General features: G+C 40.1%; 1 protein-coding gene across 13 annotated transcripts in view; it reads left to right on the top strand.

Moving 5' to 3' along the window:
* The window catches only part of PRDM5 (PR/SET domain 5), a 164,250-nt gene that overhangs the window by 68,505 nt on the left and 71,819 nt on the right, over positions 1-23,926 (top strand). For 8 of the 13 annotated variants that reach the window (XM_030564630.1, XM_030564629.1, XM_030564632.1 and 5 more), the window contains 5 exons: positions 778-935; positions 5,906-5,992; positions 8,182-8,275; positions 21,866-22,026; positions 22,291-22,368. In XM_030564630.1, coding sequence (XP_030420490.1) covers positions 778-935; positions 5,906-5,992; positions 8,182-8,275; positions 21,866-22,026; positions 22,291-22,368 — 578 coding nt within the window. Of the gene's footprint in view, positions 1-777; positions 936-5,900; positions 5,993-8,181; positions 8,276-21,865; positions 22,027-22,290; positions 22,369-23,926 lie in introns of all 13 variants that reach the window. The other 5 variants (XM_030564633.1, XM_030564634.1, XM_030564635.1 and 2 more) reach the window with 5 other exon arrangements.

The following is a 23,926-nucleotide window of genomic DNA, read 5'->3' on the forward strand; positions in this document are numbered from 1 at the left end:
GCCTGATGTTTGCTGGAGCAGGTCGCTGTGGCTGGCAGCATCCTGTGTCTGCAGGTCTGGCAGTATTATATGAATTGGCACTGCCAGCATTTTTGATCATTGGAACCTGGCGTTTCTAGGTCTTTCATCCAATAATTAGAAACATCAACGAACACAATGGAGGCACGAACTTGGTTCTGTCAAATACATTCAGGTTTAAACATGCAGGATTTTGTAACAGCGGAGCCTTTTAATATATCTGCTTTCTTGGTTTCAGCATACTGCAATCACATTTATTTTAAAATAAGCTTTATCCAGAGGCTTTTAGCTTATTGATGCTTTTGGGTGAGACTACAGGGCTCGGGTTTGAGTAACCAGTTCAAGCAGAAAGTGTTTTGCATAGCAACTTTTGGTTTTTGAAACTAATATGATATGTATATTGTTAATTAACTTTTAAAACATTTAAACTGTCATGCCCTCTTTCACATTTGTAATCTGGAAGCAGGCTTTTCCTCTTTGAAGTCATTCTCTTTTGATTTAAGCTAATTAATCAGAATTTAGTGTTAGCAATGATTATTGCAAAGAATGTGCCAATTTCTTGAGATACACCATAGCTCATCTTTTATGAAGTGACTTAACTGTCTAACATAAAGGGCATTAGATGTCTTTCTAATTGGTTTAATCTTAATTGGGTTGACTTAATTGCAAAAATCTCTCTGAGAAGATGAATGTCTCTGCCTTTCATCTTCTCCCCCTGTATAAACAGGAGATTAAATGTCCCCCACTCATTTTCTGCAGAAAAACGCCCCTACACCTGCGAGGTTTGCAATAAGTCCTTCAAACGACTTGACCAAGTGACTGCACACAAAATAATACACAGTGAAGATAAACCTTATAAATGCAAGCTTTGTGGAAAGGGATTTGCCCACAGAAATGTTTACAAGAATCACAAGAAGGTAAAGCACTCTGCTGTTGTTGTTTACAGGTCTGCCAGCCTCAGATATGCAGCTATTTTTCTTTTAAATGGTTGATCATTAAGCTCTGGCATGCTTATAAACATGAGATTAAAGTATTGAAAATGTATTTTCTAGTGTTCTTTGTTATAACTAAGATCTCAGGATAATAAATGATTCCAGTAAAATACAAACAAGCACACAGGAATGATTCTTCTGCTAAATGCGCTGAATAAATCCCCATTTTGATTTTTCTCGTTTGTTTTTATATGTTATCAAGTCAAATATTTATCTGATCTAAAAGATCTTCAGTTTTTGGCTTAAAAAAGAATGGTCATATTTGAACAAAATGAGCAATAATGCCATTGCAGTCATTCCTAATCATACTTATCAGGAGACACTTTCAAACAACATATTATTTGCATTTGGCAGTGTTAAATAATACATTACTGAAACAGCAGAAGAAACACGACCCCGAAAATGTACACATGAAGGGATACTCTACTTCTGTTGATTTAAGCTCAAATCTGCCTGTCCTAATTTCTGTAATGCCTGTCATTACTTTTAACCCTACGTTACATTTTCAATGGCAAGGCTACCCATGACTGCTGCTTCAGAATTACAAGACCATAATAAATAAATAAATAAATAAATTTCTGGCTGATTTCCTGCCCAGTCTTTGGATCCCCTTGCTTTCGCCCCTCCACTTTGATAAACTGATATACTCATACTTATAAGGTTTTCACAGTGTGGCTCATGTTATATGCCATCTGGGAATTTGGCACAGGATCTTTGCAGCATCTCTTGTACTTTCAGATATAAATCATATGAAAGTAATAATAATGTCTCTTACAGGATGAAACAGGGATGACTCCCCCCCCACCCCCAAAACAGAATGCATGCACAAGCATGCTGAAAGACAAGGCTAGCTGCCATATATATTATGATCATAACTCATGTGTAACTTCATTTAAAAAAAAATAACAGCAACCAAAAAACAAGACCTCACCAAGTGGATACAGTTTTATGAAAATTCCTGTAATACATAATCTGGGCAGCCACTATTATCTAAAATCTAAGAAAATCTACAAATTTTGTTATGATAACCTTCATCTGATGTCCATAAAGAGTTTTGCCTGAACAAGAACTTCAGGATCAAGCAACAATAATGAATGAACTGCCATATCATTTTGGCCCCATACTGCAACCCTTACTTAAGTAGGTGGCTTTGCTCATGTAACTAAAGATTCAATGAATAAACCTGTCAGGGTTGGATCATATATTTGCTGAAGATGACAGATTCTGCTAACTGAGAGAAATATGCAGACTTTATAGTTGATTATCTGGTAAATATTTTGTTTAGTTTTGTCATAATTATTTCCACACTTTGCAGTAATACTTACTTATTTCTTGCGTCTGCGTGCTAGTAATGCAGAGAGTATCTTTAGTGTCATTAGATAAAGACAATGGACAGAGAAACAAAAAAATATAAGATCTGTACATTTAATGACACAACAGCGACAAGTCCTGTCAACCCTTTCAAGTCCAAGCAACTGACCTTCGTTAAAACACAGTAAATCCCTGTGTACATTGAACAAATAGTGTGGCACAAACTGTATGATAGAAGGGGTGTTAGTCTATTTGTATGGCCATGATTTTGAGAGGACTGCACTATGCACAAGAGGCAGAGGGCTCAGTGACTTATTGACAATGTAGTTATCCCAATAAGATGGAAATTTAAAACTTCATATCATCCCACTCCATCATATATTTTATTTACGCTTTTTTATCATATTTGTGGTTTTGTTTGTTTAAATCTCCATTCTCCTGATTGGGGTGTGTGTGTATATATATAATCCTATGGGAATACTGTATCTCTTTAATTTTCTTTGGGTGAAAGTAAATGTTTGCACCCAAATCGGCCAACACTGCTTTTTCAGTTTCAGAATACTTTTACTATACTGAAGCAGCTTGGTTATAAATGCGCAGTAGGAATGATGTGTGCTATGGTTAAAAAACAGATAAACGGTATATAATGGAAAACTGTTTTCAGTTTTGAAAAACCGTTTTGGCTTTTACACTGCATCTAGCATTATACAACAGACTTTCATTTATAATAAGAAACAGGATGGAAGTGTTTTGCCCTCTTTGAATTTTATATGTATCATTTAGATGAAGGTTTGTGTTTTTGTTTTTTTTTTGTTTGATTAATGTATAGAGGATACTTAAGCTGGTGTTGTGTGGAAGTGTCAGAATAAAGTAGTACTTTTAAACATGGCTGAGGTTTTGGGGAGTGCTGCCCATTGTGCAGTTTAAGACTGGGCTTTTCAAAGAAGCTGAAGAGAATTAGGTGCCCAACTCTCATGGAATGTCAGTGAGAGGTGGGAGTTAAGTCACTTGGGATAAGTCTACACAGCAAAAAAACACACCACATGGTAATGAATGTCAGAGCCTGGTCAACTGCTTTGGGCTTGTGCTATGGGGCTAAAAATAGCAGTGTTGACATTCGGGCTTGGGCTGAATCCCAGACTCTGAAACTCAACCAAGGGGGGAGGTTTTTGGAGTCTGGACTCCATTCTGAGCTCAAATGTCTACACTGCTATTTTTATCTCTGTGGTTTGAGCCCTGTGAGTCTGAGTCAGTTGACCTGGGCTATGCGACCTGTTGCCATGTTGTTTCTTTTTTGGGTGGGAGTTGTTTTTGTGGTTGTACCCTTAGGCTCCTCTGAAAAGCCCAGTCTTCAGAATTAAATAGGCATTTGCTATACACAGTTCCTTTCTGTGGAAGAAGAGAGCAGTAATATTTAGGGGAGGTGAGCAGTGTTGGAATTGTGCTGGAGGGAAACCCTGTTACCTTTCATGATGGAAGGTCAGACCTGACAAAGATGGGCGTATAGTACAAATTATTTTTGTACGCAGAAATATCTGGTTTTGTTTCCCTCACCTGTTCATTGCTTGTTGACTACATGTTGCCGACATTGTCAGGGAAGAGAATGTGAAGATACATGACCAATAAACAGTAGTAACTCAGTAGACACAAGATGCAGAAGGGCCTGGAGCTAATCAAGGGATATTCACTCAAGAAAAGACAGATAGTCGCACTGATGGCACTATCATGGGGTTTCTACTAGAATAAGCAGCTGTATGCTGGGGTTAAGAATAGAATTCCACAAGACCCGTGCTAGTTAAAGCTTCCTAGGGAGTGTTCCATAGCAGTTCTTTCCACAGCTGCCTTGGTCTCATCACCCTCCAGAACAGAAGCCAAGCCCTTTTAGAATTCCAGTGGCTAGCTGCAACCCCCCCGGCGGAATAAGAATTGTAGGTGTCTTGGGTGCCACATCCTCCCTCTGTGACAGACTTTCTAACATGAGGTGCCCTGTGCCGGCTCAGATTCTGAATTAATCAAGTCTATAGTATATGCATTTCCATGCCATGCAAAACACTGGAATGTATAAGCAATGGTTTCCTAATAAGGATAAAATTCAAATGAGGGAAATTATTTTCAAGCATCTTTGCCTGTGTTGCACTTTCCTTTATTTACGTTACTGAGTGAGATGTACTAATGCAGTAAAATGCTTACAAATATCCCCAGTGTAGATAGACCTTTTCTGTGCTGGTACACTTTCAAAAAACCTGGGTTCAGGCCTGTATCCAAATTTTCAACATATTTCAAGGCTCGGTTTGCCACTGACTTTGTAGAAAAGCGCTTTGGATAGCAATTGAGCGGATTAGATACTTTTCCAAGGCCCTGATTCAGCAGTGTACTCAAGCCTGTGGATAGGGCACTAGCCTAGGACTTGGAAGACCCATGCTCAGTGTCGTGCTTTGCCACTGACCTTTTGTGCAAGTCACTCAGTCTGAATGTGCCTCAGTTCTCCATCTCTAAAAATGAGGATGATAAAACTTTTCTACCTCACCAGGGTATTGTGAGGATAGGTACATTAACAGTTATGAAGCATTGTGAGGTCTGTGGATGAAAACTGCTATATATTTAGCTTTTATTTAAACATGTGAATAGTCCTACTGAAATCAATGAAACTCACATTGTTAGTATTAGGCAGTTGCTTAAGTACCTTGCTGAATCAGAGCTTAAACTGGTAAATGCAGCCCGAGGAGTTCTATAAGGATAATGGGCACCCTCCTTTTAACTGCAGAAACTACAGGTCTTGGTGCTTGCTGCTACAGCTTGCTCCCAGTGGAGGTCAGCTGCATATGAAAGCAGCTGCAATCTGTTCTGTTACATTCAGATTAGGGGCAGCTCCCCATGCGGCCATCACCTGGTTGGGGGAGGAGAGGAGGGAGAGAGAAATTGGATATATGATAGTCTACACTTGTATGATTATCTCCTGCTCAGTGTTTTTGCTACTGCATGTATATTAATCGTATCTTTTGAAATACAAAAGTTGGTGTATTGTATACAATATACTGTGTGTGTGTACTATTATACAGTATTTTGTATATTTATTATATAATGTTAGATGTAATTTTGTAACAGCAAGCAAAGCCTTATTAGTTGAACCTTTAAATTTCATGCGAGCACAACAAAAATACTAGACCAGTTCTCCAATTTGGAGTCTCCTACTATAGAACCCATGTGCATTTCTAGCAAACCCAAACAACTCATTGTGTGAGCAAGTGAACATGTGATTGTGAGAAGTGTGTGATCATGACAATGAGGCATTCATCTCAAGGTGCACTTTTGCATCTATTACACATTTAGGCATTCGTCTCAACTATAAGGTTTAGAAACGCAGTTGGGCTCTTATACTGTAGCTAAAAGGCCATATATGAGAGAAGCTACAAAGGGCTTTTAAGTGATAATGGAAGGGTCCTGCACCCCTAGAATTAACAAAACAGAAAAGCATTCTAGAGTAGGGTGTTTTAGAGAAAAAAAAAAAAGTGACTTTTGCGCTCGTGAAAAGTGCCAGATTGACAGCCCTGGAGACTGAACCCTTCTATTTATCCACAGAACAGGTACAGCACAGACAGCAGCACTGCAAGCTTCCCCCCAGTGTCTCATCAATATGTCTCAACCCTGTTCTGGATGAACCACCTATTGAGGTGAGAAGGTAGTTCAGTCTCTTCATGCCCAGTCAATCCTTGGCCTCTCTGCTGAGACTGCCAATAAGGATATCAACTAATGCTAATTATGATATGAGCCACTAAGAACCAGACTAAAATTATCAATTTATTTTACATAGCTATTTGATGGTCATTTAGTGGCCTTTCTGCTATATGTGACTCTCTCGTGGATATACACCAATAAATAGGTGTAAAGTAGCAAGGCTTTGTTCTGTAATAACAAAGGAATGTTTGAAAGAATAAGTATCTACGAATGAAAGAATCCTGTGCTGTTTGTTTTATTTATCTAATCATTGTTCTGGCTGTGGTTTTTGCAATCCACTACAGATCCAACACAGGGATTGGCAACCTTTGGCACATGGCCCGCCACAGCAAGCCCCCTGGTGGACCGGGGCAGTTTGTTTACCTGCCGCGTCCACAGATTCGACTGATCGCAGCTCCCACTGGCCATGGTTCACCGCTCCAGGCCAATCGGGGCTGTGGGAAGCGGTGTGGGCCGAGGGATGTGCTGGCCACTGCTTCCTGCAGCCCCCATTGGCCTAGAGTGGCGAACCGCGGCCAGTGGGAGCTGCGATCAGCCGAACCTGCAGACACGGCAGGTAAACAAACTGGCCCGGTCCACCCGGGGGCTTACCGTGGCAGGCCATGTGCCAAACGTTGCCAATCCCTGTGTTGGATCTGTAGTGGATTGCAAAAACCACAGCCAGAACAATGATTAGATAAATAAAACAAACAGCACAGGTTTCTTTCATTCGTAGATACTTATTCTTTCAAACATTCCTTTGTTATTACAGAACAAAGCCTTGCTACTTTACACCTATTTATTGGTGTATATCACGAGAGAGTCACATATAGCAGAAAGGCCACTAAATGACCATCATGTGCTAAAGGTTGCTGATCTCTACTATAACATCTTGGTATTGCTAGACATTTGGGTTAAAAATGAATGAGAGTATGTGACCCAAAAGGGTTAAAGGCTGCATGTAAATAATTTTACTGCCCCTTTTTCCTCTACCACCTCCTGTTTGTGGAGTAGCTATGAAAGTCTTATGACATTAGGGATTTCCCTGCCACGAGGAGAAAATAGATTGTGTGTTTATGTACTATATTCATGTTTATCCTCAGGCTTTGAGATTCATTGTTTAATATACATAATTTTATTAACCATAATCCCTGTGTGTGATAAAACACTTCCAGCCACTCCCCTTACCCTTGGGGCACAATAGCTTTCAATTAAGGTCCTTGTGAGCTAAATGTGGTATTTAGAGACTGATTCTTTAAAACTTCCCATTATCAGAAAATTATAGGCAATTTGGTTAGATAACATATTGTACAGCTTCATTTACTGGCTATAGTGGGATAGTACTTCATTGCAATAAAAAACAGAGGAAGTGATTTGAAATTTACAGAAGTAGGATAAAAGCTGATTCTTTCACAAGCTCCAGAGATCAGCATCAGCAGCTATGAAGTTTGTTTACAAGATTCAGCCAAGCTTAACTTTCCATCTTGTTTGTGACTTTGATGTGACTGTTTCAGCTATGATGAATTTTTACTGAGGTAAGCAAGGCTCTCAATACAAATACTTCTGTCTTCTGTTTCAAATTAGCAAATGAAGCTGAGACAAGAGGATGGGGATAGGTTCTAGATTTGAGAGATTTAATTTGCTAAATTTTAAATTGGTGTCTTGAGAATTAGCAGATCAGCAGTGGGCTAAGAGTGGACTGTAATTAACTGAGAAAATGTGCTTTTGAGGGTGCACTTTATTTTGATGATGATAGGTATTATTTGGTGAAACAGCAAATTCTAGCTTGTAGCTTTCCTTCAAAATATAGGTATTCTTTTTGTATATGTACACACAGGCAGACACAGATGAGTGCGCTATCTGTCTCTTTCACACACGCGCGCACACACACACAGACACAGACACACACACACACACCAGAATTCCAACGATTTGTGGTGTACAGCTATTTAATAGCTGCCAAGTTGTCTTGCAAAGTTCCACTTAAATGAAGCGTGATGGTTATTTGAATCCTTTGTCACCTAGTATGCAGAACTACTAGGATGTCTTCTCTGAATGTAGCCTGCCAGGTTAGCTACAGTTATTGTAATAACGCCTAATCGATTTCCCTGATCCTTCCCCCTGACTCATTCTCTTTCGTCTGCAGACCCACTCTGAAGAGAGACCATTCCAGTGTGAGGAATGCAAGGCTTTGTTCCGCACCCCATTCTCTCTGCAGAGACACCTACTAATACATAACAGTAAGTGCTAATTCAGAGAGGCAGAGGGCTTCATCAATTCACATCACTGACTTGTGGGAGGAAATGCGCTGTTACACAGTACAAAATTAAAGTACATTCTAATTCTGTCTTGCTCCCGAATACACTAATTTTTTTTCAGTTATTATAAAGTTCAATCCACAAGAGCCAGGAAATTCAATAAAGTCTGAAAGTATACCCTTGATGACTCCTGCTGCACAACATGGAGGCTACAGATAATCTAGTGTTGTTCCGAAGTCCTTTGACAAAGGACTTCAGCATCTTCCAGATTAAGTAGTTGTATTATACCGATTTTATAGATGGGGAGCTGAAATCTTGAGAACTGAATGACTTGTTCAAGGTCACACATGAAGTCTGTGTCAGATTTGGGAACTCATGTTATAGCTTTTAAGTCCCAGTCCAGGCCCTTAGTCACAAACCAAGTCTTTCTGTCAGCAGCATAAATGCTAGCAGACTAGACAAGTCCCTATGTCCCCTTTGGCCTACAAGCTGTGCCCTCTTGGACCTGTATCTAGTCTTCTCAGTCATTGTTAAGAGACCTTGCCTTGCTTTGAGGTTTGGGGGCAGAGGTGCCCTCTTTACCTCTTCAGCAGAAGACAGGGTTTAGTCACTTATGAGAGTCTTAATATCTTTTATATTTTGTTAAATGAGTTAATTAAAAATACCTTTATAAAAGTATATGGAAATTTCTCACGATTTTACTCCTAAGATCACTGTAGCTTTGAAGACAGTGCTATGTTTTGGGGCAAACTTTTATTTACTATAATTTTAATATACCAGTGTTTTGTACTAAGTGAATATGCATTAAAGAAATTTTTGGAACAATGTTTTTTTTAAGGCTTTCAGAGCTGCTCTGATCTATTGTTTCAGTGAGTATTTAAGTTTGTAGAATCTTGTTCTCCTGATAAACTTAGCCAGAATGCTAAAAATCTTTATTCAATGTATATATACTCCACTGCATAGAAAACCCTTTTAAAAACACTAATTTAGGGACTGATCTAAAGCCCATTGAAATAATTGTTTTCCATTGACTTCAGTGGGCCCTGTCTCCCCTCACCTCCAAAATATCCAAAAGTAGTAATGCATATTGAGTTACAGGCTCTTGCGAATCTCTATTTAAAATATATCTTTTGGTTTTGCAAATTCCCAGAGCTCAAAAATATTCAAAAATTCTTTTTGTTTTGTGCTTTAAACATCTTCGGGGGGGGGGGGGGGAAGGAGAAAGCACACTTTTATGTCAAGTTTATTAAAATAAATGTTCTGGCTCCTGGCCTCAGTACCAACACTAATATATGTGTAAGGCAAACTTTTTACAGTTGTTACAACATCGCCTCTTCCTTTATAGTTCTTTATAACAGAAGTGCTGACAGACCATTAGCAAAGTGAAAGTCATCACTATCATGTACCGAGTAAAAAATAGTTTAAATACAAGATAGTGGCTAAAACAAGGGTCCCTGTTATAAGAGCAGAGCTTTTGTTCCAGGTAAAGAACATTAAAACTCTAGCCCTTCTGACTTCATCCTGATATTCATTATGACTGTGGCCATGATTATGAGCCTGACATTTATTTAATAACTCAAAAATAACTGAGAATCATAGGCACTGTCATACTAGAGCAGACCAGTGGTCCCTCTTCCAGCATTGAACTATGTGTGCTGCTTCTGAAGAAAGAGAGCAAAACAAAACCAAAAAAATCCACGTACTGTTAGTTTTACAATGCTGTGTCATCAGGAAGGAATTGTGTGGGAAACTTCTTCCCCACTGAGCAGTAAATTCAGGAAAGCATTGAAAACTCAGAATTAAAGCTTAACCTCCATCATAAATTCCATCTAAAATCAGTAGGCAAATTGTACACTGTGTTGTTACTTTAAAAGTGGGGTACTCTGCAGGCAGTGGTATCTACTTAAACTTTTAAAAAATAATGTTAAATTAGCACAAAAATAAATATATTTAATAAAAGAATGCCTAGAAGTACGGTTCCACTCTGAAAAGTGGATCTATGAAAAATGGTATCATGCATTATGATGATGATTATTATTATTATTATTTTTGTCTTTCAAGATCAAATGTGTTTAGTTTAGAAGTAAAAGACTTCCCGCTGTCCCCAGCTGCCAGCTCTGCAAATTCAATCTGGATCTAAAAGTAAAGCTGAGTTCATCCCTGTTCTTGCATATCTCTGCAAGATTACTAGGTCCTGCATGCTAAATTATCAGGGTGGATTTTATTTAAATCATGATTTAAATCACTAGTCAGGAAGACTCAATTTAATCATGGATTTCTACATAAAAATGTCAGCCAGGTCAACATGAGAAACATAAAATATTGGCTTCTACAGCTAACTCAATCGTCTTCACCTTCATTTTCCTGTTTGTTCATAATCTGGAAAAGAAAAACAAGCTTTCCTGCTTTTTCAAGTCCCAAATAATTTCTCAGTTTGGAATGAATTAGTCCAAAGGAAGAAAATATTCTTTCTACACCAGTAGAAGAAGCTGCTGCTATTAAGAGAGATTATCACTTCAACAGTCTCTGAATCCAAGTGCTTAAGTGACTTCCACCAATTCACTGGTGTAACTTTCTTTAAAACATCATCAGCAAACACATATTTCTTGAATGATTCACCCTTAGCTCTGAAGTTTATTATAGTTGGCATTATGGAGGGATGATTGCTGAATGTCCATGTCATAACCAACTCCTCTTCTTCAGCAGTTAAGGCTTGACCCTGGTACCGAGTATTGAGAATATTTGCAAGAAAATGAGCTGGAGATAGTGATTGTCCCATTTGGTTTTTAATGCTTGTAATTTAACGCTGTCACTGCATATTTCTCTTTTTAAGATCTCACTCAGTTCCAAATTCAACAGCGTCAGCGGTAAAACAGCTATTTCCGTGCATTTTGTTCAAGGCTACAGAAATAGGCTTCAAGATACTCAGCATGTGTTCAACATTTCTCTTAAGCCCAATGTTGAGAACTTTGGCTGTGACCGTGCTATCTATTTTTTCTCGCTTTTGTTCACAAACGATTTTGTTCACAACCAACTTTTTTCATGATTTTGTTCATCAGATTAGGCCAGTTCTTGATATAGTGCTCAAAACAGTCCACTACTGAGTTCCATCGCACGTCTTGTGGGAGAGTTAACTTGGTTCCTCCCACTTTTTTCAGAGCAGCTGCTGCAAAGTGGTTGTTATGGAAGTATTTTGCAATTTCAACAACATTAGCCTTTTTTTTTCTGTAACAATGAAGTCTTTGGCTAGGAGGTGCATCAAATAAGCACTGCAACCGTATGTTGTTATCTCGGGACTCTCTTCTAAATAATTTCTTCTCATCTTGGATATATTTGCAGCATTGTCTGTGACCAAGCTGCGTACGAGACATTTTGAATTTTTTTTCACAGTTTGTTATAGCTTTTACTGCCATTTTTTGTAAGTATTCTGCTGTGTGTGCATTTCCTGATGTATCAGTTGTTTCTGTAAGAAGACATTCCCTTCTTCTGTTGTCTCTCTCTCTCACACACACGCGTGCGCGCGCGATCATTGTGGACATTGCTCCGCCCATCAAGACTCAGGTTAACAATTTTACCCTGTAGACCTTTTGCACACTGCTCAATTTCTCTTTCATACACTTTATCCAGCAATTTGACTGTGACATCTGCTCTGTTGGGTGGACTGTATCCTGGTCTTAATGACTAAACCATGTTAATGAAGTGTGGGTTCTCAATCATATGGAAAGGAGAGTTTGTTCCATAAACTAACTGGGCAATTTTCCCATCAATTACCTCTTTTTGTAATCTGCTGGTTCTTATCACAAACTTATCTGTGGTGGTTTCTGGATGCTGGTGATTTTTTTTTCTTTTTGCTACATGTGATATATTGTGGGTATGTGACATACATAATGTTACTGAAACACTATAATTGACAGATAACTTTGAAACTGTAGAAAATGATGGTGATCTTGAAGGTGGATAGTCTTCAGAATCCTGTATGTTGAGGATAAATTCTCCTAAACAAAATAAGTCAATGCAGTTATTATTATTACCATACTGCTCATTTAGTATTACAGATTGCATTCACTGACACTCAGTACTGCTTTAAAGGTGAAATTATAAAAGGAAGATCTGCCTATTTCTGCTATTTATTTTTTGTCACAACTGCATCTAAAATGATAGTACCATAGAATAACTACTATATTTTTCGCTCAAACATGAGAATTTAAGACTAGTCCAGAAGGAAGACAGGCAGTCCTTAAGAAAGAAGTATGAAATAAAAAAGTTTATCAACCTGACGATCCTGCATGTTCAGACACCGTTTCTTTCATCATCTTCAATGCAGCTTCCTCCTGAGAAGGAACACTTCTCATGATGTTGTTTCATTTGGGCAACCAGGCATTGCATTTCTTTGTTGCACTGTTTGCATTTTGCATACATGCCTGTCTTACCCACATTTAGAGGAACTTCATTAAAATATTCCCAAACTGGGTCTCTTTTACAGCCTGCTACCTTTATAGGTTTTCCCTTCTAGTGAGAGAATGGTATGGTAGATCTCAAATCCGTGAAGGCTACACTCAGAAAAACCTCAAGACTTCTGGAATATTCTGCTCAAACAGTTTCTCTTTTGTTTCTACTGCTTTGTCCTTCCCTTCTCACATTTATCTCCAGACTTCTTCTCCTTGTCCTGATCTATTCCGCTCCCCCTCCCCCATTCCTTTTAGTCATTGAACTTTTTGAATTTTTTCACTTTTAGAGAGAGGTAAGAGATTGACACTGTGTACACAAATTTGCAGAGGGACAATAAGGTTGATGTCTGTTATTTCTCACCTCTATATACTATTTACTTATTTGAAAACATTTTTGCTGTTAACAGGCATGTTATCTCTGGAGACACAAATCCACAGTTTGAGAACTGCAAAACTAAGCATCTCTGATGGTATCTTCTAGACTAAGCACTGAGTCCCATTGGGTAGATAGAAAGATTAACCTAAATAATTTATACAGCAGCCCCAGGAACCCTATAAAATTGGGTCCCTAATCCATGTACTACTGGAACACATTTACAAAACTTTTCTTAAACATTACATGAATATATTGTCTCATACCATAGAATTAGAATTTATAATCCTTATTCCATGAGACATTATAGCTCAAAGATATATCTTCATTAAAACTATCTTTAAATAGACTTTTTCCTCAAAGAGCATTTTTTCAAAAAAATCTGATTTAAATAAAAAAATCTGATTTTTAAAAAAATCATTGATTTTTATCCACTTTGTAAATTATGCTCTCACTAACACTTGTGCAGCCCTTCTGACTTCAACAGATTTACTCCAATGTAATTTATAGATTTTAGAAACAGTTCTGTTGATAATACATGAGAAGGAATATAATCCATGTTATGCATCTCAGAACCAATGAGAATTAAAGAGTGAACACTTACTTTGGTTATTAAAGCAAGCAAGTAGGACTCTAAATACGTACATATGTAAGAAGTTCCACTGAGCAAGAAGACCTGATTTTTACATACTCACTTTCCAGAGTACAAAACTACACTTGTAAAAACATAATAATAAAAAATTAAAAAGCTCGTGCTACTGTGTCCAGCAGCAGAATTTGTATGAGTGAAAGTTGGGGAAAGCTTCTCTCCAAAAAACACAGTGAGGCCTATGTTCCTTATAATCTGTACCAGAAGGAGAGCACAGAAATGGGCGGAGCAAAGCCCATGAGGCATGATTCCCATGTAAACCATTCAACATAATCAGTACATCTGGGAAAAAGACGTTTTTGGGTATATTATATCAGTGCTCCATTGGGTCCCTGTTTTGTTTTTGAATGCAATTATAGGTACAGATTTTGCATGGTAAAGCTCTGCAGTTTGGGTCCTAGCTGTGTGAGAAACACTCCCCTCCCTGTGCACTGTCACAAGAAAGTAAGATGCATTTTCACTTTTATTCTCTAGCTTTGACTGTCTGGGCTAAAGGCAGAACATTTTTATTAGTATGTTTTTAATTTTAAAATTGACTTCCCCTCAATCCAACAGAGCCAAAGTCTGTTGACTTGAAAATAGAGAATGGAAATACTTCCCCTGTTTTGTATGTATGAAATGACTTTTTTTTTTCCCAATAACTCTAGAGCAGCGGTTCCCAAACTTGTTCCACCACTTCTGCAGGGAAAGCCCCTGGCGGGCCGGGTTGGTTTGTTTACCTGCCGCATCCGCGGGTTCAGCCGATCACGGCTCCCACTGGCTGCGGTTCACTGCTCCAGGCATATGGGAGCTGCTGGACGTGGTGGCCAGTACGTCCCTCAGTCTGCGCCGCTGCGTCCAGCAGCTCCCATTGGCCTGGAACAGTGAACCGCGGCCACTGGGAGCTGTGATCGGCCAAACTTATGGACGTGGCAGGTTAATAAACCAGCCCCACCCGCCAGGGGCTTTCTCTGCAGAAGTGGTGGAACAAGTTTGGGAACCGCTGCTCTAGGGCAGAAGTAGCAGGTGGAAGAAATTTGGCGGAGAGATTGTCCATAGCCTGCAGACATGCTTCACAGTAGTCTAGTGAAAATAGGTTGTGATTTATCAAAGTAATGAGGTGTTATAAAATATACTTTGTGTACTGTAAAAATATATACTATGCACAGTGGATTTTGCAATGCAGTCTTTTCAAATGTACCTAAGGGATACATCCGATTTGAAAATCAGTTATACTAGTGCTCCTAAGTCCTGTAGAGGTTTTTGAAAATCTCCTCCATAACTGTCTACTGATGTTCTATTGCTTTGGTGCAGGAGTTGTGGAAACTCTGGCTGAGTTTAGAAGGGGATTTGAGCAGTTGATGGAACACAGACATGATGAGGCGCAGGGGACAAGCTCAGACGAGCGGATAGAAGCAAGACCAAAGGACTCTGAGGAGGGGCTGCTGGGTGAGGAAAGTGGACGGTGGCAGCATGTGACTAGGAGAACCAGGCAGAGGAAAAGACGGGCCAGTGATGGAGACATAGAACTCAGGAACAGGTTTGCTGAGTTGGGAGATGAAGATGGAGCACAGCAGGCTGCTGAAGGACAAAGGGCGAGGAAGAAGAGGCGAGCAGCTAGTCCTGCAGAAAGAGGGGAGGAGTCGATGGAGGCGACACCAAGTGGGAGCCCTAGGAGGACTGTAAGGGCGAATATAAATCGTAAGGAATTGCGACCACCTGCTGTGGGGGATAGACCGCAGAATCGCACTGTCGCCAGGAAAAGGCAAGTTTACGTGATTGGAGACTCTTTACTGAGAAGAGTGGATAGGCCTGTAACTAGACCTGATCGGGAGAACAGAAGGGTGTGCTGTCTGCCAGGGGCTAAGATACAGGATGTGGACCTGAGGCTGAATACGATCTTAGCAGGAGCGGGAAAGAATCCATTGATTATCCTTCATGTGGGAACGAATGATACGGCTAGTTACTCGCTGGACTGTATCAAGGAGGACTATGCCAGACTGGGGAAGAGGCTCAAAGACATCGAGGCTCAGGTGATCTTCAGTGGGATTCTGCCGGTTCCTAGAGCGGGGCGACGAAGGAGTGACAAGATTATGGCGATCAACAGATGGCTTAGGGAGTGGTGTTATAAGGAGGGCTTTGGGATGTACGGTCACTGGGAAGCGTTTACGGATAGACGACTGTTCGCTCAGGATGGACTTCATCTAAGCAAGGAGGGAAATAGAATTCTAGGATGGAGGCTCGCCGACCTCATCAAGAGAGCTTTAAACTAGGAAGTTGGGGGAGATGGTTGGGAGATGTTCGGGAGATCTCCACGCCAGAATGTAACCTGGAGAGGAAAGTAAACAAAGTGAGAGGGGATACCCTTGTGGTCCCAAGATTTGATCCAAGGAGGAATAGTGGAGAAACCAGAGTAGCGGGTGATGCTGGTGGTAAAAGGTCTCTGCACGACGGGGGAAAGAATGTCACTGATGCCAAACGCCAAAAATTAAAAGGCCTGTACACTAATGCGAGGAGTCTAGGTAACAAGATGGAGGAACTGGAGTTACTAGTGCAGGAAGTGAAACCGGATATTATAGGGATAACTGAAACCTGGTGGAATAGTACTCATGACTGGAGCACGGGTATTGAAGGCTATGTGCTGTTTAGGAAAGACAGAAAGAAAGGCAAAGGTGGTGGAGTAGCCTTGTACATCAATGATGACATTAACTGTAGCGAAATAAGAAGCGATGGAATGGATAAGACAGAGTCTGTCTGGGCGAAAATCACATTGGGTAAAAAAGCAACTAGAGCTTCCCCTGAGATAGTGCTTGGCGTGTGCTACAGACCGCCGGGATCTGATTGGGATATGGATAGAGACCTCTTTAATGTCTTTAATGAAGTAAACACAAAGGGGAAATGTGTGATTATGGGGGACTTCAACTTCCCGGATATAGACTGGAGGACGAGTACTTGCAAGAATAATAGGGGTCAGATTTTTCTGGATGTGATAGCGGATGGATTTCTTCATCAAGTAGTTGAAGTATCTACGAGAGGAGATGCCATTTTAGATTTGGTGTTGGTGAGCAGTGAGGACCTCGTAGAAGAAATGGTGGTAGGGGACAACCTTGGTTCGAGTGATCATGAGCTGATTCAGTTCAAACTAGATGGAAGGATAAACAAATGTAGATCTGGGATTAGGGTTTTTGACTTTTCGAGGGCTAATTTTAAAGAGTTAAGGAAATTAGTTAGGGAAGTGGATTGGACGGAGGAATTAGTGGATTTGAATGCGGAGGAGGCCTGGAATTACTTTAAGTCGCAGCTGCGGAGACTGTCGGAAGCCTGCATCCCGAGAAAGGGGAAAAAAACCATGGGCAGGAGTCGTAGGCCAAACTGGATGAGCAAACAACTCAGAGAGGGGATTAGACAAAAGCAGACAGCTTACAGGGAGTGGAAGAAAGGCAGGATCAGCAAGGAAAGCTACCTTGGTGAGGTCAGAACGTGTAGGGATAAAGTGAGGAAGGCTAAAAGCCGCATTGAACTGGACCTTGCAAAGGGAATCAAAACCAATAGTAAAAGGTTCTACAGCCACATAAATAAGAAGAAAACAAAGAAAGAAGAAGTGGGGCCGCTATACACTGAGGATGGAATGGAGATCAAGGATAACCTAGGCATGGCCCAACATCTAAACAAGTACTTTGCTTCAGTTTTTAATAAGACTAGTGAACCTTGGGATGATGGAGGGATGATAAACGGGAATGTGGATATGGAAGTGGATATTACCGCAACTGAGGTAGAGGCCGTACTTGAACAGCTCGATGGGACGAAGTCGGAGGGCCCGGACAATCTCCATCCGAGGATATTAAAGGAACTGGCGCGTGAAATTGCGAGCCCGTTAGCGAAAATTTTTAAGCAATCGGTAAACTCGGGGGTTGTGCCGTATGATTGGAGGATTGCTAATGTAGTTCCTATTTTTAAGAAAGGGAATAAAAGTGATCCGGGTAATTATAGGCCTGTTAGCTTGACGTCTGTAGTATGCAAGGTCTTGAAAAAAATTTTAAGGGAGAAAGTAGTCAAGGACATAGAGGTCAATGGTAATTGGGACGAATTGCAACACGGATTTACTAAAGGTAGATCGTGCCAAACCAATCTGATCTCCTTCTTTGAGAAGGTGACGGATTACTTAGATAAAGGAAATGCGGTAGATATAATTTACCTAGATTTCAGTAAGGCGTTCGACACGGTTCCGCACGGGGAACTGTTAGTCAAATTGCAAAAGATGGGAATGAATATGAAAGTTGTTAGTTGGATAAGGAACTGGTTAAAGGGGAGACTCCAGAGGGTCGTATTGAAAGGTGAATTGTCAGGCTGGAAGGAGGTCACTAGTGGAGTCCCTCAAGGATCGGTTTTGGGACCGATCTTATTTAACCTTTTTATTACTGACCTTGGCACAAAGAGCGGGAATGTGCTAATAAAGTTTGCGGATGACACGAAGCTGGGGGGTATTGCTAACACGGAGAAGGACAGGGATACTATTCAGGAAGATCTGAACCACCTTGTTAACTGGAGTAATACAGGATGAAATACAATAGTGAAAAGTGCAAGGTTATGCATTTAGGAACTAATAATAAGAATTTTGGATATACGTTGGGGGCGCATCAGTTGGAAGCGACGGAGGAGGAGAAGGACCTTGGGGTGCTGGTTGATAGCAGGATGACTATGAGTCGCCAATGTGATACGGCTGTTAAAAAAGCAAATGCGATTTTGGGATGCATCAGGCGGGGTATTTCCTGCAAGGATAAGGAGGTGTTAGTACCGTTATACAAGGCATTGGTGAGACCCCATCTGGAATACTGTGTGCAGTTCTGGTGTCCCATGTTCAAGAAGGATGAATTCAAACTGGAACAGGTTCAGAGACGGGCTACAAGGATGATCCGAGGAATGGAAAAACTGCCTTATGAAAGGAGACTCAAAGAGCTTGGCTTGTTTAGCCTGGCCAAAAGAAGGCTGCGGGGGGATATGCTTGCTCTATATAAATATATCAGGGGGGTTAACGTTAGGGAGGGAGAGGAATTATTTAAGTTTAGTACTAATGTAGGCACGAGGACGAATGGGTATAAACTGGATATTAGGAAGTTTAGACTTGAAATTAGACGAAGGTTTCTAACCATTAGGGGAGTGAAGTTCTGGAACAGCCTTCCGAGGGAAGTAGTCGGGGCAAAAGACTTTCCTGGCTTTAAGACAAAGCTTGATAAGTATATGGAGGGGATGTTATGATAGGATTGTTAATTTGGGCAATTGATCTTGGATTACCACCAGATAGGTCTGCTCAATGATCTGCGGGGAGATGTTGGATGACATGGGAACTGAGTTACTGCAGAGAATTCCTTCTTGGGTGCTGGCTGGTGAGTCTTGCCCACATGCTCAGGGTTTAGCTGATCGCCATATTTGGGGTTGGGAAGGAATTTTCCTCCAGGGCGGATTGGCAGGGGCCCTGGAGGTTTTTCGCCTTCCCCTGCAGCGTGGGGCACGGGTCGCTTGCTGGTGGTTTCTCTGCAGCTTGAGGTCTTCAAACCAGTTTTGAAGATTTCAATAACTCGATCCTGGGATAGGGGTTGTTATAAAATTGGATGGGTGGGGTTCTGTGGCCTGCCTTGTGCAGGAGGTCAGACTGGATGATCAGATTGGTCCCTTCTGACCTATTAGTCTATGAGTCTATGAGTCTATGTTGGTTAGGAAAGTTTTCCTGTGTCTTTTCTGTGATTAATGAAGGTGTATTGTGAGGCTAAATTGATTACTAAAGTAGAGAAAAGTTTCTACAGAAAGGAGAAATTACCTATTCAGTACAGTGTTTGGATGGCATATAGTTAATGAGGTATGGAGCCACACACTGAATAATTAGGCTTAGAAAAAAATATTGAATAACTTCTTTGTTCACTGAGAGCTATTCATCTTGTACATTCTGGCTGTTACTCTGTATAACACTTGAAAATATGTGCTTAACTTTAAGCTTGTGAGTAAACCCATTGACTTTTGTGTGCTTAAGTGCTTTACTGGATTGAGGTGAATACATAGCACTTTAGAAGATCCATTAAGGTCTTTTGGAGAAAAAAAAGTACATAGTCCATGCAGTTAAAGACTGACTCTATCATAAAGTGTGCACACAAAGGGACAGAGTTAAGGTTTTGTCTGCAGCCTCAGTTTTGGCATTTCTAACTTTTGGGTGCTTCACTTTAGAACCTTAAAAGAACATTAATACTTTTTAAAAATGGAATTTATTTATTATAGAATTGTTATATCATTGTGAAAATACAGAACTGAAGCTGACTGGAGTGATTACAATTAAAAGTGTTTTCAGTATTTTTTCTTTAATGAAGCAGTAAGAGCTTGCAGATTACTTTAATCAGAATAACAACAAGGAGTCAGGTGGCACCTTAAAGATTGAGAGATTTATTTGGGTTTTTGTTACCACGAAAGCTTATGCCCAAATAAATCTCTCAAATCTTTAAGGTGCCACCTGACTCCTTGTTGTTTTTGTGGATACAGACTAACATGACTATCCCTCTGATATTTAATCAGAATGTTAATTGACTTCACTTGCACTTAACACAGGGAGATGTTACTAAAGGAAAGGGATTCCAAAAGAGACATCAGGCCATGAGTTTTAAAGGTTGAGAATGAAGAATTTCATTAAATATTTTGGTGCAGTTTTGGTGTAAAATCTTGTCTCCAATTGCCTCAGATGATGGTGCTTTTGCTCCCAATTGCAAATTAAATACAATTTTTATGATTGATGTTATTGAGGCTGAACCATTAAAAAAAAGTTCTAATCTTTATTGGCTCTATGGGTTGGATAATGCTGCTTACCAGAAGAGAATAGGTACAAGATCTATTTCCATGACAAGTAGAGTCTGTTATGAGTAAGCACTGTTGCTAATGGAAAAATGAAATGTTTTATTTACAATAGTTATGTTTTTAAATAGTAATGTCAGTGAGAGGTGGATTCATTTGGTGTCATCAACGTAAAGTTATGCAATAAGGAAATGAGTACTTCAGCACCATTAGCATGTACTATCAGATTGGTCTTTACCCAAAGGCCATTGAAGCAAACAGGAGTCTTTTCATTCATTGGCCTTTGGTCTTAGCCCAGAATGCACAAGGAAAATGTAACCCAGGGGAACTGAGATGGCTGTACTGTCTAATAAGTGGTATTGAGAAAGTATCCTTGCTAGGGTTCAGGAGCCTGGCAGATCAAAAAACTGGATTGGGAAGTGAGAGGTCCAGGGGATAATGACTTCCTTGGACTTTCTTTTCACTTTGACTGCTCTTTGTTTTTTATTCAAGTGCATGGAAGTTACCTCAGGACAGATGCACCTTGATTTCCTGTTTTTACTAAGATTCTGTGGGCCTATAGCTATTTTAAATATGAAGGAGTTTTGAATGAATTTCATTTTACAGATCAATACATAGTAATATATTTAGCAGAAACCTGAAATTCACTTCTATATTTAAGGTAATGAGAACAGTAAGATTTTGTAACTGTTTACCTCCAGTTTCACCTTCTTGGATTTTCTTATAAATTCTGTGTAGATTTTCATAATATGATACTTCCTCTCCTTTATTTTATTTTCTTGATGGCAATTAAAATATCGTCACTGGCATCTGAGTTAGCATTCATGGAAATGAATGAGGCAGTTCTAATCTCAAAGCTATTGTTAAGGATTCTTTGCAAACTCAAGCAGGCATCTCTGCATCAGTTATATACACTTATCATTTTGAAATTTTTCTTTGCGACCATAATAGCTAGAGACTTGCGGTGTTGGGTGTGCTGCTTTTTCAGATTAGATATAAACCCAAAGGTCCTGACCACTTGTGGTCATTCAAAATCATTCACTTTCGGCAAGGGTAGAGAGGTTAATCCCAGCTTCCTGTCTAAATTATTTGGGTGATGACATTCTGCTTTCTTAAATTGAAATTTATATTGGATATGGTGTTCTTTCACTTCTTGTTCCAGGGACATGTCAGTACAACTTCCTCCATGTGACAGATTTATGCACCATGTTCCTTCTCTCAAGAGACTAGAGAGTTAACATGGTTCCTGACATTGGTTGGTGTGTTTACACCTTGCTTTTCTATTTTATTAGGTGAGAGGACCTTCAAGTGTGATCACTGTGATGCTACTTTCAAAAGGAAGGACACGTTAAATGTTCACATCCAAGTTGTGCATGATGGACATAAGAAATATAAATGTGATCTGTGTGACAAAGCCTTTGTTACACCTTCAGTGCTTAAGAGTCATAAAAAAGTGAGTATAATCAACTCCCCTGCATTTTCATTCATTTCCTTGTTTGTTTACCCTCAAGACTGTGAAATAACATAATATCACTCAGTGGTGTTTTTTTCAGTAAAAAATTATCAGTTATTAACAAGAACAAACATAATGTATTGAAATAAACAAACTGGGTTGCTGGTGGCATCCAGAGTTTAGAAGGTTCATAGGTAAAAGTCCTTTCTAAACACTCCAGCATTGGGTGTGTAGCAGAGGTGACTTGTTGCACTGCTCTTACAGCACTCCTATCTACCAGTCCATAGAGCGGCATTGGTGTCAGCTTTAGAAGAGGCCACTTGCTCAACTTCCTGGCCAGAGGTAAGGTGTCAACTTAAGTAGATGTTAATGGGGTGAATGTGGAGAAAATAACTGAACAAAATGACTAGCCACAATAAATGATCTCCAGTGCTGCCACCAAAATGTAGAATATGAGAGAATCTGCTAAAAAAGCATTGTGTATGTTTTTAACTTTACAGTTTGAATTGGCATATGTGTGTATGTTTAAAACTTTTTTTAATAGATTAATAGCAAAACCAAGTGTAATTGTGGTATTTATGTACAGCAATTTAAGCATGAGACTGTATGAAGCACTGCTTCTTTACATTATTATTAGGTTCCTACCAAATTCATGGTCCATTGTGGTCAATTTCACGGTCATAGCATTTTTAAATTAGTAAATTTCATGATTTCAGCTATTTAAATCTGAAATTCCATGGTATTGTAATTGTAGGGGTCCTGACCCAAAAAGGAGTTGGTGGGGGCGGGAGTGGGATGGTGTCACAAGGTTATTGTAGGGTGAGGTTGAGGTACTGCTACCCTTCTGTAGTGCAGCTGGTGGTGGTGCTGCCTTCAGAGCTGGGCAGCTGGAGAGCAGCTGGCTGGGAGCCCAGCTCTGAAGGCAGAGCCGCTGCCAGTAGCAGTGCAGAAGTAAGGATGGCATGGTATGGTATTGCCACCCTTACTTCTGCGCTGCTGCCTGCAGTGCTGGGCTCTCATTCAGTAGCCACCACTCTCTGGCTGCCCAGCACTGAAGGCAGCGCAGAAATAAGGGTGGCAATTCCATGGCCCCACTAAAATAACCTTGTGACCCCCCTGCAACTCCCTTTTGGGTCAGGACCTCCAATTTGAGAAATCTTGGTCTCTTCTGGGAAATCTATATAGTATAGGGTAAAAGGACACAAAAGACCAGATTTCACGGTCCGTGACGTGTTTTTCATGGCTGTGAGTTTGGTAGAGCTCTAATTATCATGCAAGCGAGTTTAGCATTGAGGGTGCTTATAAAGACTAACTACAAAAGGGAATTTAAAGTTTGTTGCCACTCTGTCCTTACGTTGTCTTATGGTCAGTGCTTGTGTATGTGTTAGCACCTACCTTTCAGCCCACCGCATAGCCTGGGCTTGATCTTGGACCTCTGAATTCTTGAACATAGTGGACTGCATCATCTTAGTTTTGTATGGCACCAAGCACACAGTCACAGATTACAAATAGTAATGGGGTCAGTTAAGGATAGAATGGATTTTTTTTTCCAGTTTTAACCTTTACTTAAATATACAGGGAAACCCCACTATAACACGCCCCACAATAACGCGAATTCGGATATAAGGTGATCATAAGGTGGCTCCAGCCGCCCCAAGCAAAAAAAAAAAAAAATACAAAAGTGGCCGGAGCACCGCAGAAGCGCAAAAAAGAAAAAAACCGCCAGAGCGCAAAAAAACTTGTGAAAACTGGTAGATGATGGGCGTCTTATGTTTAAGCTTTTCAACAGCTTGGAGTTTGGAGAATTCTTGTTCCTTTTCCACATTTTATCTTTGTTTAGTTCTTCCTCATGTTTCTTGTTCATTTTCCTTCTGCTCCATCTCTCCCTCTTTTTGGGATG

Source organism: Gopherus evgoodei, chromosome 5 (assembly GCF_007399415.2).
Source record: "Gopherus evgoodei ecotype Sinaloan lineage chromosome 5, rGopEvg1_v1.p, whole genome shotgun sequence".
In the NCBI taxonomy this organism is placed as follows: Eukaryota; Metazoa; Chordata; order Testudines; family Testudinidae; genus Gopherus; species Gopherus evgoodei.